The sequence below is a fragment of the Bombyx mori genome, chromosome 27, assembly GCF_030269925.1.
Source record: "Bombyx mori chromosome 27, ASM3026992v2".
NCBI lineage: Eukaryota > Metazoa > Arthropoda > Insecta > Lepidoptera > Bombycidae > Bombyx > Bombyx mori.
In genome coordinates this window covers 9923394-9942905 of record NC_085133.1, presented here as the reverse complement: position 1 = coordinate 9942905, position 19512 = coordinate 9923394, and the positions used below count along the sequence as shown (strand labels likewise).

Sequence of the window (19512 nt, the reverse complement as noted above, 5' to 3'; positions counted from 1 at the left end):
GTCTCACGGCGCATTTTATTTTGACTCGACAACAGAAGCATAAAGTCGGATGTCTGGGACATTATCAGACTGTACGGTGGGCGTACTGTGTGCGATCGAAAATTCCAGAAGAACGGAACTAGTCGCGAGTTGCTTAAGAGATCACATCCGACCTTATGGCTCTGTTGTTCTGGTCGTGTCGTGGGAGCGGGGACCCGTCCTGGCCGCGAGCGCCGCAATGCATGCCGTACAGAGTACAGTCTGACGCTTCCCTCGCGCGCGCCGCGCATTGTACAGCGCAATGTACAGCGCAATGTACAGCGCAATGTACAGTGCATTGTACAGCGCATTGTACAGTGCATTGTACAGCGCAATGTACAGTGCATTGTACAGCGCAGTGCGCGGGCGGGCCCCACCGGCATGCTCGTGTAGGCTGTGACGTTACTACTACCCTCAAACAGTGACTATGACTACCCCTATAGATAGATAGATTATACGTCTCTCTCACTCAACATGTACACCGCGGATATGGCTATCTCTATCTCTGTCTGTCCTATTTATTTTTTTATCTCTTAGTCATACTGACTGTTTGATTTTTCTACTTTTTACATATGTATGTATTTAATTTTTTTGGTTTTGTTTTAATTTGATTTGATTTTAATGTATGTTTTTTGGATTATGTCAAAGATTAGTATTATGCTTGTGAAACGCAAACCTCCCTTGCTACTGACCCAACGCCCCAACGCTCATAGCTCGAGTACGCGAACCGAACCCAAAGGCCGCACGGCGTCTTACTAACACGCGTCACCGACCTCAAGCAGTAACAAAAGTCTCCATCCACTTTAAATGTTATTATTTCTGTAATTATTTTGATTTGTTATGTTACTGCTCAGCGATGCGTTTACTTGAGTGTGGAGTGGAGTCGCGCGTCCGGCGCCGGCCAGACTCGGTGTTGTCACTGTTGTTTTGTGTTACCTTTTTGTTGTTAACTTATAATTTTGTTTGTTTTGTTGTTGTTTGTTTTTGTTTTATTGTTTTTTTAATTTAGTGAATGTTTTTTGTCCCTTAATGTCGGGGTGTGCCGTCAGTCAGGTGGGTGCAAGCGTCACACTGTCCCGCAAGGACTCCGTATACCGAGTAGTTGCATTAGGCTTGGAACAACATACGGCCTGTTGTGTTTATTTTGCGTTTGTGATGTTAGGCTTGTGTAGTTGTTGGTTGTGACGTCACGCGCGCCCCCGGGGGGCCGGCCGCGAGCGCGCCCCCCGCCGGTAAGTATCCTTCGTAAATTAACACTTTCAGTATCTTATATGTTCGTTTCTTTTGTTTTAGTTTAAAACAAACGTTTTTAGCTTTCTAACTTGTTTTTGTTAATCTGTTTTTTTTTTCTCTCCAAAGATTGTGAAAATATCGATCCACTTTACGTTTTTTAGCACGTCAATGGTAAAACAGCGGGATCTGATATTTACACAATACTAAATGGATATAAAAAAGAAAGATGTGTACTAATAAAATGTGAATTCGTTCCTCCTTGGCTCCTGACTAGATGTGTGTTTAACAAGATGTGTTGGCATGTTAGCAGTTAGTTCGGAGTGTCGGTCGCGAGTAGAGGGACGTAGCCGGTAGAGTGCGACAGCCGCTCGGGCCGAGACCTCTCGCTCACTCCCTCACATTATACTTTCGTTTTTCGTTTTAATTTCACCCCCCAGTTTATTATTTTGGTCTTCCGGAGTCATATTCGCATTACGCGACACTCATCAACGAACACACGCCACGACGTCCGAATGCTCTGACTGCTGTGTATGTCCCCTCGGAGCCCCCGAACGATGTGCACTCCACCGGCCCGCGCCGCACTTCTCAACGTCTCTTTCATCTCCGTCGAGCCTGTCGTCAGACGAGCGCTCGGAAGGAGAGGTGCGAGTATCGGTGGAGTGTTCGCCGGTGTCGCGGGCGGGTCGTGTTGGTGACGCGGCTGTTGTTGGCCCAGGAGGGCCAGGTGTGCCAGGTGGGCCAGGCGGGCCCGGACGGCGAGCGGGAGCGATGTTGTTGGCAGCCGCGGCCCGTGCTGGAGACCGAGGTGTAGCGGCGCAGGGCTATTGTCACTCACGGTACGGTACTGTCGGCCTTCTGTCGGCCTCCTGGCTCTGAATACAGACATCCACCCCACACTCGGTAGTCGCGGACAGGTCGCGGGTAGGTCGCGGACAGGTCGCGGGCAGGTCGCGGGTCGGTAGGGGGGGAGCGGCCGGTGTCAGGCGTGGGTCGTGTTGTTGCAGCTGCGAGTGGTGCGCGCCTTCAAGTCGACGCTGGAGGACCTGGAGGAGCGCCTGTCGTCTCATTCGGCGGCGGCAGGGCTCCGCTCGCGGCTCAGGGCCGCGCCGCAGGACTTCGCGTACATCGACGCGGACGAACCCCGCACTGAGACCACCATATTCTGAGCCCCGGAGACCCGTCTCTGTTCTCGTCTTCTCGACCTTGCGAACTTTACTACTATAAGTGTTGAAATGTTATAACGTCAGAGCCGCCCGGTCCCGAACAGTGCCTGTCGTGGCACGCCGCGCGTCCCCCTCCCCTCTCCTCCCCTGTAGGCGACGTGACGCGTGACGCGCGGGCGTGACGCGGCGCGTGCGTCACGCGGGTAGGCCGCATTCTCGTCAGCCGGCGGCGCGCTCCGGAGCGGTGACGTTGTGTAAAGTTAGCTCGAGAGACGGACTCCGTTCGGATACAATTTTACTGTCGTTAAACATTTAGAAAACTTTGAGATTTTACTAAAAGTAAACATTATAATTGTTATTTTTCATCTAGTAGTCTTTCACGTATGTAGTGGATCACCGTTGCGGCCGGACAATGAGGCCCACGGGCCCGTCTCGCCGGCAGCCGGCGTGTTTCGTTTCATAATAAATTTTGGGACCACTGCCCTTCCTGACGTACTTTTGGAATTATATATATATACATAAATACGTATCCGTACAGATTGATAACTTCGATAACTACTCGAATTCGATACATCCCCTCGAATATTGTTACGCGTTACTTAAATAAGCTTTTCCCTAAAGTTTAGTATGAATGACGACCACACTTGTGCTTCTGTTATTATTATTATTATTCTTTATTAAAGTTAAAATATTTCTTGTGTAAATTGAAAACGACGAAGTAATCTGTTCGTAACGTTCTGAGGAACTAAAAATATTTACATGTTCGAAATAAAGTTTGAAACAAAAATAGCGTAGCATTTTCTTTCGTTCAAGTTTGTAATTGTTTTGGTGGGGGCCGCCGATCTTAGAGAAATCGCTCTATTTCAGATGTTGACGGTAAGTTTAGGTCTGACTCGCATAGGGAGAGTTAATTTGTAAGTATATTGGAGACCTAACGTAGGTAGCGGATGGTAACAGTAATGTCGTTAGAGCATGGGACAGTGATGTGTGCACGATCGCCATGGCTGCCACACCCCCGGCACAGACACCTGTGCCCGGTGACGTCACCAGCCGCCATCTTGTCCGCGCCGCCTCGACAAAATGGCGGCTTCGCTTAGTTTGTAAGTACTGAGTATATATTGAACTTAACAAAATAATAATTATTAAACAATGTATATTTCTTGTTTTCGAAAAGAAATTATTTGGTACAAAAGTTGTTTCTTGTATTGTTTGTTTTATTTTTGGATTGATTCGTTTAAATGAATATAAAAAATAATTTTTTATTTATTTAGTTTGTTTTAGAAACGTTAACCGCTTCGCATTTACAGTGTGATCATGCCTTTAATATGTTACAGTGTTATTTATGCATGTAAACAAAAGTTCTGTGAGTATGCACAATTTGTACTTTTTTATTTTTAACGTTTTTTTTTTTTTTTTTAATACGTAGTTTGCAACGGAAATCTGATAATACATTCTCTGAACTCGTGTCCAACGGTAGTATTTATTGTCAGAATTTCGAAAATGAATTTACAGTAACCGAGACGAAACTATTAATTTGAGTTTTCTTTTGTCATAACGTACCCTACTCGACTCAAGTATCCATGAAAAGCATTTGAATATTAAAGTAACAATCTGTATAAATAACACGTGTATGGTAATCTCCACTATCACACCTAAAATTAGTTTATTAAATATTTATTCGTTAAAAAAAATAAATAGAGATAGTACCTAGATTGCTTTTGAACCTCATATTATATTTTTATTCGAACATAATTTTAATTTCATCAACTCGGTTGTGTATGTAAGTACTTATTTAAATTTTGTTTTCGTATTATTACTATGATTTTTTTTTTTATATTTTGTTAAAGTATTGTAACGATTAGTTATTTTTTGTTTTTAATTTTTAATACATAACCGGCACTTTAACTTTTTTAATATTGAACGCTCATTAAATAAAAGTATTATTTTGAAACATTGTTGCCTCATTTGTACACCACATAGTTAGTGCGGGACCTAACCGAGCCGGCGCCCGACGCTCACATACCGGACAAGCTAAATTATACCTTATTCTTATTATTATTTACGATACATTTTACCTTCGTAGCTGTAGAACCCGACACCTTGACGAGATTTATTTTTTCTTTTCCTAAATATTTATTTAGTATTTGCTATTGGATGCCCTCATATCCCGACCCAGCTAGCGAATGCCCTTGGATCGAACTTAAATAAGTCACAATCTAATGAAACTGCTTTTACAATCGACCTCGGGTTCCGGCCGGAGCCGCGCCGGACCCGAGCCGGATCGGTGCCGGAGCCGCGCCGGATCCGTGCCGGAGCAGTTTCGTTTGCATTGTCGCAGCGCAGTGCGGTCACTGACGCCTCCCTCGTGTTATTTTCCAGCAAAAGGCGGACATATTGGCCGGCCGCCGGATATTTGTCAATAATTATTTGGCGGAGCACCGAAGGATCAGCGTGCAATCCGGCGGGAGCTCCCTGCCTGCCCTGAGTCCCGTTTCCTTGCAGAGCGATGAATAAAAACTTGCCCCAAAACGAAACGCGGAATTAACGGCCTAACCTAGCCGCGCTAACGTACCCATCCGTGTAGCGATACAGTAACAACATTCAAAACATTAAAATATTTAGCCTTTCAAAATTACTTATTAGGTTTAAATTTCTTATTAAATATGGTGCACCGTTTAGATGGTTATATACAATAATTATATTAACAAAAATAAAATATAAAACTATTTAAAACTAAAAAAAAATTTAAAATTTACAAATTATATTTATTAAGCTAAATTTCTGTAAATAAAAAATAAATTTCAGAATAATTTTTCTCCTAAAAAAATTTATATAATATGTCGACGATTGTGCCATTAAAATATATGATATATATATAAAGGATAACACAACTTGTGCTACTTCAAGTGCTTTTTAAACGTTTTAAAGTGATATTTAAATTTGCTTGTTGTTTTTTTTTCTTTTGTTTTTTTTTTCTTTTCCAAATTACGCTGTAGCTTTAGGTCCTTTGCTGTCTTGTTAGTTTAGTTGTTTGTCTTCGTGTTTGTTTGTGTAGAGATCCTTTTACTAACTACAATCGAAGGATACGATTTTATTTTTTATTATTGTTATCTCTTTACAAAACTCTAGGTGCTGTTTGCATTCTTAAAACTTTTGCATGTACTTAGTAATTTCTTGTCTACCTGTGTCTGTACGTACATGGAATTGTTATCTCGACACTACACAACTGTTTACTGTCTGGTTCCGTCTCGTTATTATTTTTCTTTTCAAATTTTTTTTCTTTACAATTTCTTTTTCAGTTCCATTCTCATTTCCGAAAGGTTCTTCAAGCAAATTTAACTATCTCCGTGATGTCGTTTATGTTAGAGTTTAACAAATTTTATTAATATGTATAACATATTTAGGATATAATGATTACTCTTTATAACGAGTTAGTTTTCTTTCGAAGCGCACTTACGTAGTGATTTAACTCGACGCCTGCTAGACGTTTAATTAGGGGATAGCGTTTAAAAATAATCATCAATAGCGACTTTAAACAAAAACATAATAAAAAATAAATAGTTTAAAACAATACGTAACGGTGGAAACGCGGCTATTTTCGAGTCTAGTTACGATAGCTTTGTAGGTAACGCGACGCGCGCCATCCCTAACGATGCTTCATTAACTGTTAAATTTAGATAATAAAAAGTATCTATATTCCAAAGTTTTATTCATTTCAACCAACTGTGCCACGTTGTGGAGAGCCGCATTCATAAGGTAACTGGCAGTCACGCAATGTGATTTTGATGTTTCGATGTTGGTCCAAATGTTTGTTGTTGGCGGCTCTTGGCCAACATGGGCCCTGTATGTCGTAAGGCCTAGTCGATGTTAGAAACTAGCTTGACGCTTCCACGCCCTCGTTCACTTAGAGCTAACGGCACCCGCACGGACGCACGGACGCCTCTAGTCGACTTGTGACGCTGTATGTAGTGACCTGCAGTGCTGTGTCTACATGTGTAAGCTTGTGTTAATACTTAGCTTATAGAGAACGAGAATTAGACATCTGGTATGTGAGCAACGACGTCGGATAATGAGTGTGCTTATAGTCTATAGACAGCATGGATTGAACGAACACTAGCCGCCGACACACACACGGACACACACGCTAAATAAATAAATATTTATGTGATATAAACAAGAAGAATTAAAACTTACAGAATTAATGTTTGATGTTATTTTTTAAAATATTATTATTACAAGAGGATGTTAAGTTTTTTATTTATGATTATTTGTTTTTGTGTATGAAACGGAGCCCTGGATGGAAACACCCGAAGACGTAGTATATAAGTGCACTCCCTGTTTATGTGCTTTTTAAGAATATTATGTCCAAATAGGAGGTACCCTGCGTTTATGTATTTTATTTTTTATTGATGTGTATATTTAATTTTTATGTTTTGATTACTTCTTCCGACAATATCGATCATCGCTTCGCGAGGCGCACCGCTTCGTAACTACCCCCCCTGAATACTTCTGTACTATCTTATGTATTTACACTCTGTGATATTTTCACTGCTGTTGACGCGTGCTCTGCTCTAAACGATAAGAATAAAAAGTGAAAATAAATTACGCAACGAAACCAGGGACCGAGCTAATTTAAATTTGACAGCTGTCAAATCTGTCAAAGCAGAAGTGGATTGATTTATTTTTGACAGCTCTCAAATCTGTCAAAGCATTTGTTGAGTAATTTATTTCGCTTTGTAATGAACACGTGACTGTGGTTAGTGACCGCGCGTTAGAGCAGGGCCCTCGCCACGTGCCGAGTACCGACGGAGCCTGACGGCGCCCGGCGGAGCCTCCTGCCTTATGTCTCTTACTTCATGTTCTCGTTTTTATTTTCTTTTCCATGAATCCCAATTGCACACGGAAGGTGATAGGTGGCGAGTTACAAGAACGGTTGATACCGGTCCCCTACAGCAAGACATCCACAGATCAAGCTGTAAGACTCTTTATGGGACAGAATGCTGTTTCACTCACCTCTACTGTTTTTATGTTCTTTGAGTTTCGTTTTGATTTTTGCGTTTTTTGGTTGTTTTTTATTTATTTCATAATATGTTCAAATGTTAATACTGTACTCTTTATCTATCGATACCTTTACAATACTATCCGCTCTGTATGTTTCCCACTCGCTTTAGGTTTCCACGTGCGATGCCTGCTTGTGTCAGTCCAGCGTCCTATGGGACTGTTTATTGTCACTCGTGCTTCCGTGCAGACCCGCCGCTGTTTCTGTAACTGGATGTTTGCAACAAGCGGGCACCCGCAGCTGCATGACCGCCGAACATCATGTTGCACGCATTCTGTCGCATGCGCTGTTATATCATGTGTTACGTCCATTAAGGGGTGACGTTTGAAATGTCGTGTCCATGTCCAATTGACGAATGTTTGACCAAATTCGGTTTGGACAAACATTTCGATACAACATAATGTGTTTTAGATGCCAGAATCGACTTCAATTATTTGTTTGTTTGAATTTTCATTGTGAATAATGTATTTAGTCATAACGTTAGTTGAAGTCGATTCATTTTTAATTTCGATGTTAAATATAACTGAATGACTTTATGTTTTGGTGTTTAATTAATTATTTGTATGTGTATTCCCGGACAGTGCGAGATTTATATATTAAATAAATACATTAATAAATATAAACTAGGGAAAGGGGCATAGATTTCTCGAATGTTAAATTCAATTTTAATTTATATTTAATGAGAAAACGATAGTAGTACCGGGTTTCCTGAGACGGCGTAAAAAAACGCTTCGCATATGTTATGTTGGCACTCATACCTCATCGCGTAGTAATTATATTTGTTTGCGTCATATGCACCAGTTTACCGCGACCTCCAGGTCTCGAGTGTCGATCTGTAACACCAGGGGTTCGTCACGGAAAGCTTTCTAAACTTATCATCTCGATTTAGAGCAATTCATATTTTGAATATAAAAAGCTTTTAGTTGAAAGATATATATTTGTCCATACATAAAGTGTATTTAGGCTTGAGTGAGGCGGGGAAGTGCCCGAGGCAGGGTCGGGCATGCTTGGAGACTTCGCGCTTAGGAGAATCGGAGATCGATGTTGCTTCGTATGATGTGCAGTGTACCGGCAGATCTATAGAGCTTTGGTCGCGTAGCTCACATACGAGTAGAGGTGATTGTACAAATGCAGTCACAGAGTCCCCTCGCAGCACAGATGTCTGTATTCAGAGCAGAGCGGCGCCCTCCCTAGTGTCTGCATGTCGCCACGGCGCGCACCACCCCATTCTCTCATCTGTGACTGGAATTTTGAATTACCTAACGCTTTCTTGCCTCTTTTTTATGGCTCGGTGTGCTTACATTTGTACTAACTACAGTTCCCCCGGCTGAGTCACGCGACGCGCCGCGCCCACACGCTGCCTTACGATCTTACACATTACTGTTCTTCATCATTACTGAAGCAAACATTTAAAGTTCAAGAATTCGACTGGTATTTACAACCTTTAACTTTCACCACTAACAGATAAGATCACTTTTCCATCTCAAGTAACACTTTTTATTAAGGGTATCTATAATCTGTGTAAATTTGTCATGTGAGTTATTTCTTTCCACCCTTGCATACGTTCAGTCCAAGATTACTTTAGAGGTCCTCGAGAAGCAGAGGTAGGGTTCGCACGGTTGTAAGTACCAGGCATGTCGTGGCGTGTCGTGGCGCGGCGCGGCGTGACGGGGCGGGGCGGGACGGAGGCGCGCAGTAACACGGCACGCGGGTGTCGCAGATCCGCGTGGTGAACGCGTTCCGGCAGGGGCTGGACTCGCGCGGCTCGCTGGCGGACGCGGCGCTGGCGGAGGCGCTCCGGAAGCAGACGGCGCTCTCGAAGCGGTACTCGCAGTCTTCGGGGGCAGAGGCCGAGCACGCGCTGGCGCCGCACGACCTGGACGTGGAGCGCCTGTCCAGCCACAGCCACACCGAGACCGCGGTGTAACGCGCCTGCACCATATCAGTATTACGCGACCGACCCACGCCGCGAGCCCTGACCTCCCGTTGTTGACTAGTGTGTTTATTGTAATCGTTCGATTGTTTTGAAATATTTTATTATTATACGCGCGTCGGTCGCGTCGCGCGTCTGTTGAACGAATAAAATGTATTGTCTAATTATTAATTTTTAGATTTAAGCGCAGGGGTGAGCGAACGGACTTGTGTTTTGCAAAAAAATAATGATATACTTAATAAAATTAAAAACGTATAAATCGTCGCAAACCATCGTGTCGCCTTTCACACGGAATGAAATGTTTTATATTGCTTTTGTGAAAGATGAGCGCCCGAACAGAAGCGGAGAGCGCGTCCGCTCCCGCTCCCGCTGCCGCTCGTGCGTCGGGCGCGCTCTCCGCTCGCAACATTCGACTAAATTATTAAAGTGTATTAGTTAAGGTGTTTGTTCCGAGTAACGTTTTGTTGGTTTCCCCCACTGCGTGTACGTACCGCGTGCGGTCGGGCCGCCGCCGCACCGCCGACCGCAACTGACGCTAGTCTCTTGTCAAACAGATAATTATTCAGTAATCGTAATGTAATCGTTGATCATAAATACTTGAAGTTTGTTGAAGAGTACATAGGTAGTGTACGGCGTGGATATTTTCGTGAGGGTCGGTACGGGACGGCCGGTGCCGCCGCTACAGTAGGCGAGTTAGCATCGCACTGGCATTTCATGATCGCGTGGGACGCCGAGTCGGCCGCTCGCGCGTTAGACTAAATCAAAACGATTATAGCGAATCGGCAATGTTCAATTTTGTATAGAACGTTTCATAGTAGCGATATTTGAGAGTTGTTACGTTTTATTTGGGCGACCGCCGCGGCCGCACCGACCGCGACGGCGGCCGCGGCTGTCGCGTGCTCTACTATAACTATTAAACAATCTTGTAAGTAATTAAGTATTAGCTTCGAATCAATAAAGCCTTTTTAAAAAAAACTTAGTTTAAAAATGAAACTATTGAAAACTTCACATATTTAAATAAATATAAAAATATAGTTATGATTTCAGTGAATAGAGGTCATGGTATCGTTTTGTGTATATTAAACTATTTATATAAATATATATTATATATATGTATAATTTCGTTGATATTCGTTTCACGAGTTTCCCGATGAAAGACATAAATAATTAGGAGTCGTTAACGTGCCAGCGTAGTGTCGCCGGCACAACTAGCCGCGCGTCGCTTCAGTCTAACAATCAATTGTTTTTGACACAACAGTCTGCCACTAACCATTTTAGGTGATAAGTCCCATTGTTGTATTTTTCGTCTCACAATAAATGAAATCTATTTTATTGTTTTTAATATGTCGTTTTATTTTATGACCCACAAAAGAATAAGGACAAAGATACGTATAAATATATAAAAACTGCGATAATTATATTATGTACAAGTGTGGTCAGAAAACTTGGCCCGTCTGGTATTAAATGTCTACCGAAATGGCACCTCAACGTGAACACAGCAACCAACCTTGAGACATGAGGTTGAATTCTCAAGTTTACTGCGTTATGAAACAAGCGTAATTCAAAGTAAAATATCTACTTCGCACCAGACAACACGTCCTACCGCCAGACTTATTTAAAGAAAAGCGGGTACCAATTTTTCTAATGAATTACGTACCTACTTAACAAATTTCCATGGTAAAGGAATAGGAATCTTGTCATAAAAATCAAATTCGCAAAATTATAATTTGCGTAATTACTGGTCTGGTCTTATGAGTACGCACGGGTAGGTACCACACTCTGCCTATATTTCTGCCGTGAAGCAGTAATGCGTTTCGGTTTGAAGGGTGGGGCAGCCGTTGTAACTATACTCGAGACCTTAGAACTTATATCTCAAGGTGGGTGGCGCATTTACGTTCTAGATGTCTATGGGCTCCATTAACCACTTAACACCAGATGGGCCATGAGCTCGTCCGCCTATCTAAGTCATAAAAAAAGATTATATTGAAAAAATTAGTTGTCTGTAAGACGGACGATTTACGGACGATAGTTTTGCGTGATAACATTACAAAGAAACATTGATGAAAAATTGCATACTTTTATGTATTGAATTGAATTATTGTCACTGAATTATTGAATTATACCACCTAAATAAGAATCGTACTCCAGAAGGAAGACTGAATGTCGCTGTAACTAAACCGCACAGCTGCCGGCTATCATCCACACGAACGTTCCGAGAGAATGTTCACTGAATATTAATTTTAGTATTATTTTTGCGTGAATGTAAAACAAAACTATAATTCTTTGCATATTGTCGCTGTCAAACCAAAATCTGCTATGTGCAAAAACTCTATTTTGAATTAATGAGTAAAAACAGTTTTGTATAAACTTTTATATGAAGGTGAATTTTTAACAACTATATCAAATGAAAGCTATAGATAAATATTAAAGCTATAGACACATAGCAGTTTTTTTTATACGGTAGATAGGGCTGTTATTCGAAATATAAAATGAAAATGAAAATTAAAACTATTATTAAAATTAACACTAGGTGGCAGCACTTCAGAAAACGTTATTGTAGTTGAGTGTTCTTGCTATGTATTTGTGTAACTGAAGAGAATAAATAAGTCTGTACTAATTTAAATTGAATTGTTTTTCAAGAAGAAACCAATAACCCAATAGCTGTGAACTATACGAAAAGGTCAAAAAGTAAAAATCTCAAAAAGTGCAGATAGCAGATTTTGGTTTGACAACGACGATATACAATAAATCAATGCAATACATATTATATGAAAAAAAAAAACTTTTGATTCTTCTATAAATGTATGTTTTCATCCTGGATAGTTCAGCTCGCCGCAACATGAGAACATTTTCCACTCCCACCTACCTCTAGTTCCGCGGGAAATCGTATGTATACGTTGTGGTAGATGGTAGTCTTTATTACTAGTAATACGGAGTAATATAGGCCCGCACGGGTAGGTATCACTACTTATTTTCCCGGCCGGTGGCCAAACGAGGGGTAAATGTGCGACTAAATTTACTGAAGATGTTAAAGATCCACTAACTAAACGACTCCCATGCACTCTCGCCCGAAGACCGGTCCCCGCCTCAGTTAGAATCCCAGCCTGAGGTAGCGGGGATTCCGCGGTCAACGACAGCAAAGACGCCCGACAGTTGACTATTGTGCGCGCGGAATTAGTTGGCCGCGCCTTAGGTACGTGAGCGGTGGGGCGGAGAGGCGGGGGCGGTTGCTGTCATTATAAGCCGCGCCAATAAAGTAATCGAAAATGGCGTCTATGTACCTGCACTGACAGACGGTAGGGTCAACAAATAAAAAGAAAGATAAAAAGAAAAAGTTGTTTATTGAAAAAAAAATTAAAAAAACAAATGAGAATATACTTCGCTTTACTTTATGCCCTGGCAGAGAGGAAGGTGTCTCATCTGGGATACAACTTGTGTAGACACTTTTGCTGCCAGTCATCTAAGTCGCACAACTTGAAAGTGAAAAAACTCGAATTCAACAACAAAGGCAGAACTGATAGGTATATTTTTGCATGCAGTACGCGCCGTGTGCGACTAAAGACAGCAATAGCTTACAGCCTGGCCACGGGACATTCGCCGATGCGAATATTCGCGCGGTGCGAACGGCGAAGCGTCTAGCGACTAAAACAAGCGCAAATGTACCTAACAAGCCACGCGCACCGGCGACCGGCGAAATGTACCGAGCGAATCGCGCGATGCGGCGGGCGAGCAAAACAAATGCATGAATACGGACGGCGCGAGCCACGGAGTCGAGCGGTAGTCGCGGCGAATAGTGCAGTGATTAAATGAGTTTAGTTGTTTTCGCCGCGAAAAATTAACGCCGAAATTTTTATATTTTTTATTTATTTTTTATTTTATATTTTTAAAGTCGTCGTGGCCTAACGGACGTCCGGTGCAATCGTGTTGAGCGATGCACCGGTGTTCGAATATCAGGCGGGTACCAATTTTTGTAATGAAATACGTACTCAACAACACTCAACGTTCACGATTGATTTCCACGGTGAAGGAATAACATCGTGTGATAAAAATGAAATCTTCAAAATAATAATTTGCGTAATTACTGGTGGTAGGACCTCTTGTGAGTCTACACGGGTGGGTACTACCACCCTGCCTATTTCTGCCGTGAAGTAGTAATGCGTTTCGGTTTGAAGGGTGAGGCAGCCATTATAACTATACTTGAGACCTTAGAACTTATATCTCAAGGTGGGTGGCGCATTTACGTTGTGGATGTCTATGGGCTCCAGTAACCACTTAACACAAGGTGGGCTGTGAGCTCGTCCACCCATCTAAGCAATAAAAAAAATAAAATAGCTGAAATACTAGCTAGACCAGCTATTTGGAAGTCTAGCCACCCAAAGTATTTCTCGTACTTCTTGTGGAATTCTCCATCTATAGGTATACTCCGATTCTTATTCAAATCATGTACTTCACAATCTTTTCCAAATAATAGGTCCTGAACCAAAAAACTATTAATTTGTAAGCAATATCGAGATAATTTCGATATAGACATTTCGCTGTCGGACTTCCTTACTAGTCGCGGCGGCGAACGTGAGTACCCGTGGCCTGCAAACGGTGCTGCGCGAATGGTCGCCTCGCCCACCGCTTCGCTGTTCGCACCGCCGATCCCCGTGGCCAGGCCGTTAGAGTGAGAGCGCATGATCGCCGCCGCCATTTTAGATTCGTTTCTTTGGCGCGGCACAGATATGAGATTTGATGCTATGATGGACGAAGTCATTATAAACTTACAAGATGATTCTGAATAAAGTTCAGAGAGTTCAGAATCCAGTGATTCAGATATGTCAGAGTAATTATTTCATATAAATATAGATTAATTATTAAAAAATGTAAGAATAATTTTATATACTTAATTCATTTTTAGTTTATCTTACTATTAATTACAATATAATTAGATAGGTCCAATATCAACGTCTAGAAATTGTACTGTATTTTTTTACGTATGACATACGATTTTTTTTCCGCAACCCCACACAGTTGATTCTTCAACGTCATTTTTCAAAGTGTCTCAAGATGTCTATGGGCCGCAGTAACTACTCGACAGGGCAGAGCCGCGGCCCGTCTGTGCAACGAATAAAAAAAGAAAGCATAAAAATGAAGGTAGCCACAAATAAAACCTCGTATTTTACTAAAAATATATATTACATCACCAATTTTATAAAAATATTTGATTCATTTTAATCTTAATCAATAGCACGTATTCCCCGCCCAATAACTACAACAGTTCGAGCTAGAGTAGTCCACTTACTGAACTGAAGAACGGTAAAGCCATTAAAGCAAAGAGAAATATACAAATATAACCCTTCTGCGTATAACCTTAAAGTCGAATACGTAAATTTACAAGGACTTAAAAAAAAAACCTCATGTTTCTTCAATATGAATTCGAAAATTAACTAACGCTTATTATGTAGATATTTATTTATTTATTTCGGCATTTCAATTTCTTATGCAAATGAAAAATAAAATTAAACTAATAGTGTCAAAATACTAAGGTTCATTTTAAAATGAAAAACAATGTTCAATTATATCAATGCGCTAATTAAATTATTATAATTGTTTTCGAAACTAATTAAAAGGAGAGGATCCCCGGCGGGGGCTCCGGCGGCATGAAGGGCGGAGGCCGAGCTGTTGGGGGCGCCGACTCTGAAAGTATACCTTTTCTTTACAACATTCTGTTTACTGCCAGAGAGTCTAGTTATGATGTTACAACAAAATATACAGCGAATATCAACATTACAGTATTAATTATAACAGTGTCAGTAGGCATCTTAGAAGTCGTGGCCTAACGGATAAGACGTCCGGTGCATTCGTATGTAGCGATGCAACGGTGTTCGAATCCCGCAGGCGGGTACCAATTTTTCTAATGAAATACGTACTCAACAAATGCTCACGATTGACTTCCACGGTGAAGGAATAACATCGTGTAATGAAAATCAAACCCGAAAAATTATAATTTGCGTAATTACTGGTGGTAGGACCTCTTGTGAGTTCGTGCGGGTAGGTACCACCGCCCTAACTATTTCTGCCGTGAAGCAATAATGCGTTTCGGTTTGAAGAGTGGGGCAGCCGTTGTAACTATACTGAGACCTTAGAATTTATTTCTCAAAGTGAGTGGCGCATTTGCGTTGTAGATGTATATATATGGGCTCCAGTAACCACTAAACACCAGGTGGGCTGTGAGTTCGTCCACCCATCTAAGCAATAAAAAAAAATACTTCATGGATTACTTAGCAACATCCATCTAACAGGCCCTATAGAAGCGAGGGGTCCTAATTTCGGAACTGACCAAACACAACACTGCCAATATGTCGAAAGGCCTGTACGCAAGGCGTGTGCTCACGAGTGCTCACTGCGGCACAAATTCGTGGGCACAGCGTACTCATTCTGTTGAATCCATTCTGGAAAGCCGATAAGCTTGTTTCGATATTTAATCCTTCGACTGCTGTATAGGTCACCGGTGCCCTACGTGGCGCACTGAAGTAATTAAATCGATTTTTGTTACTAAGGCGCCGGAATGTTTAGTAGACTCTGGGAAAAACGAGTCCGAAGATACTGAAAATAAATCTATATCTAAGAAACCTAAGACTATAAGACTTTAAAAAAAAAACATGTGTGCAATTCACACGTGTTAGAAGAAGAAGAAGAACCTTCAAAAATTAAAATACAATTATCCTAAATGTCTAAGTATATGTAATATTTTGTCATTAGTAAATAATTGTAAATCATCTTTTATAGTATGAGGTAGCGCCCTCTGTGAATTAATATTTTAACTTCACGTATAATTCTAAATTAAAATTCACTAAAAGAGGTTTCATACACACGTTAGTATTAAAATAATCTCATAGATGGCGCTGTATTAAAAAAATCACTACACTGAGAACGTCTAATGTGTTCTATCTCATTCTCTCGCCGGCTGAATCCTATACATTTATGTGTTCGTGTCTCTATGGACTTATTTTTTCGTTTCATCGAGTTTGAAATCACAACGCTTCTAAAAAAGTTTCACTTCAAAGGAAATAAGGCAATTTTAGGCAATCCAGGAGTCTTACGTCACAGAAATCGACATAATTATACCAGTCCGCCGCGTAGGGCACCTGTGCCCTACATGACAATCAATGGGTTAATGAATAGTATTTATGGTGTGTGGTACTGACTGGCGAGGAGGTGCTGCAGCGGCGGGGGGTCGCCGGGGGGCGGCGGCGGGGGCGGCAGCGCGTCCCACAGCGGCACGTGGTCGGGGTGCCACGCCGGGCACGGCCACGCGCAGCCCCGGGACGCCGGGGGGGCCCTGCTGCGGGCCTGCGACACAACACTCCCTGCAGTACTCTGAGCGACTCTTAGTCTTGGTACACGACAATCCAGTAGGGTTCCTCAACACCAGCCCTTTCTGGAGGCACTGTTTCCCCGGGGCGCCTCAGTAAGTCTTTCTCCAAACGAGTTTTGAGGAAATTCCTCTTAGAATTTTAATTTTTGAGTGGACATTAATACGCTGCAGAGTATGTGCCTCCGCAACACTCGAGGCATAAGAGCTGCAGGGGGGCGACAGAACTGATCTTTTGCTTATTGTATTTTATTTATAATTAAATGTTAAGTTTCACCATAAATTCCTACTGGTATTGTCCAAATAAGATTCAAATTACAGAATATTCAATGATAATGAATGAACACGTACCTTTTTGACGGGAGGCTCCTCTATGTCGGAGTCCTGTCCGGGCTCGTAGCCGTCGGCGAAGCTCACGCGCTTGGGGGCGCGGGCCGGCTCCGCGGGGGGCCTCCTGCGGACACTCGGGCTCTTGTACTCCATTTTTTTTTTACCTAAGCTGGTAGCCTTCAGAAGTTATATCAGCGTAACCTTAACTAGTAGGTGAGCTCACGGGGCTCAACCTGATGACGTTGCTAACACGAACCCTAGCAAGAGCCGTGCTTCGCAGAGTCTACCATTGGATCGGAAACCCGACCCTCTGACAAGATCCGGCGAGAAATTCAGTGGGCTGTGTCTGAGGGTTAATTTACTCGTCGAGCCCTTCGTCGCCAGCGACGGGTTCGACGAGAACGGTGACCGGTCATATAGTCCAATACAGTAGGACGCGGAGACACATACATCGCCTTTTCGCATCAAAAGTGTACAATTTCCATAAATATTCGAGATTGAGTTAATAATATGCGGAATCATTTGGTATCACCAGTATTTTTCTCATAAATACCATCAAAAGAGCGTAGTTTAGTTGTAGTTTTTTTTAATTTTTTTATTACCTATGATTTGACTACTATTGATAGAATTAATATATAATTTTATTTCGTTATTTATCTTACTTTAAAAGACAGATAAAGTAAAAAAAAATATGTTATAAAGATAATTAATATTAAAAATATTACATGTTAAGCCTTTAAAACACTCTCCTGTAAAATTAGTAAGTTTTGAGATTATACAGTTTTAATCAAGTCAATGGGACGTCTCGAAGTCCGTGAAAATTACGTTAAAACTTTCGTTTAAAATAAAATAAAAGTTTGTCTGCCGCAACAGTCCGCGGGCCGCACTCACGTGACGAGGATGCCCCTCTCCCGACCCTCGCCCTCTCCAGCAGTCGATGTGACTTCTTTGGCAACTTCGCCGAGAACTGAAACGCAGTACAAATAAAACTGTTGTGACATAATAAATGAATTAATATTTAATTGTAAATTATAGCAGTAGTAAACCAGATGAATTATTCCGTAAATTATTCCGTTTTTTTTTTTATTGCTTAGATTGGTGGACGAGCTCATAGCCTACCTGGTGTTAAGTGGTTACTGGAGCCCATAGACATCTACAACGTAGACGCGCCACCCACCTTGAGATACAAGTTCTAAACTCTCAGTATAGTTACAACGGCTGCCCCGCCTTTCAAACCGAAACGCATTACTGCTTCACGGCAGAAATAGGCAGGGCAGTGGTACCTACCCGCGCGGACTCAGAAGTGGTCCTACCACCAGTACCACCAGTGTTTGTATTTGTTGTAGTCTAATGGGCGTTTCCGGCGCACATAACACAGGGAAATCTCCTCGCTCAGGACTGAACGCCACCGTAATGGACAAAACTATCCTCAATTATTCCCAAATAAACTCTAATTTCAACAAACATGTGAGCTCTTTGTATATAAATAGTGAATTTAAAAGTTAAGCATTGCCGATGTCTCCGGGCTGCGGCAATTTCTCACCGGGATGATCACTCGTCGTTAAGAAGTAAAAATTGTAAGGTATCTTTTCTGAGCTAGCAACACCAAGATTTTTTATTTCAAGCAACATCGGTCATGGGGCAGCTTGTAGAGACCCCGCGTCGTACCGGTGCCCTGCAGCGCGCGGGAGATCCTCTCGTCCAGGCTGCTGAGGGGCGCGGGGGTGTCGGCCGGGGGGGCGCCGGGGGGCGCGGTGTCGGCGAAGCAGTCCCCGTACTGCAGCCGGTCGGACGCTCCGTACATGTCCTGGTAGGCCTCGTCGTAACTGAAAATTGATTTCTTTTTAATCAGCTAATCTATTCCTAGAAATGCTTTTTCAACCAAAGACAGAGGTCCCTACGACACGTACCCAATCGAACAGGAGTCGCTAGTTCTCTTCGCGAGGCTCTGAATCCTGTAGACGGGCTGAGGCTGAACTTGAGGTTGCGGCTGAGGCTCAGTGCTGCCCCCGGTCAACACTATGTTCACGTCGCCTGGCTTCAAGCCTGTAATAATGTGTTTGTAGGAATTAGTACAGAAATGAAAAAACATGGTGTTATTTGTATAGCTGGTCGCGGCGCCAGTCACACTTGATCTCCCCCCGCCTCCCCCTCCCCTGTCTCTACTAGTGCACTGTACTGTACTCACCCCACCTGGAGGGTCTGTGCGAGAGGTCCGGGTGGCCCGCGCGCTCAGTGAGCTGGTCGCGGCGCCAGTCACACTTGATCTCCCCCCGCCTCCCCCTCCCCTGTCTCTACTAGTGCACTGTACTGTACTCACCCCACCTGGAGGGTCTGTGCGAGAGGTCCGGGTGGCCCGCGCGCTCAGTGAGCTGGTCGCGGCGCCAGTCACACTTGATCTCCCCCCGCCTCCCCCTCC

The 19512-nt window shown here is 42.6% G+C and overlaps 2 protein-coding genes across 23 annotated transcripts in view; one reads left to right on the top strand and one right to left on the bottom strand.

The window, feature by feature from the left end:
* LOC101744319 (plasma membrane calcium-transporting ATPase 2) overlaps positions 1-10748 on the top strand; it is a 194151-nt gene extending 183403 nt beyond the window's left edge. For 13 of the 22 annotated variants that reach the window (XM_062676646.1, XM_062676649.1, XM_062676648.1 and 10 more), the window contains one exon: positions 7321-8009. In XM_062676646.1, coding sequence (XP_062532630.1) covers positions 7321-7794 — 474 coding nt within the window. In that variant the 3' untranslated portion in view covers positions 7795-8009. Of the gene's footprint in view, positions 1-1966; positions 2078-2255; positions 4366-4793; positions 6118-7320; positions 8010-9193 lie in introns of those variants that run through there. The other 9 variants (XM_038020804.2, XM_004926009.5, XM_062676659.1 and 6 more) reach the window with 5 other exon arrangements.
* Positions 10749-14565: 3817 nt separating this feature from the next.
* Positions 14566-19409, bottom strand: LOC134201556 (basic proline-rich protein-like). The gene is made up of 7 exons (XM_062676679.1): positions 19282-19409; positions 19004-19139; positions 18762-18919; positions 17985-18060; positions 17115-17217; positions 16597-16741; positions 14566-15085 (listed from the first exon to the last, which is right to left on the bottom strand). Exons 3-7 carry the CDS (start codon positions 18895-18897, stop codon positions 15012-15014), a joined length of 534 nt encoding a protein of 177 aa, XP_062532663.1. The 5' UTR covers positions 18898-18919; positions 19004-19139; positions 19282-19409; the 3' UTR covers positions 14566-15011.
* Between the last annotated feature and the right edge of the window lie 103 nt (positions 19410-19512).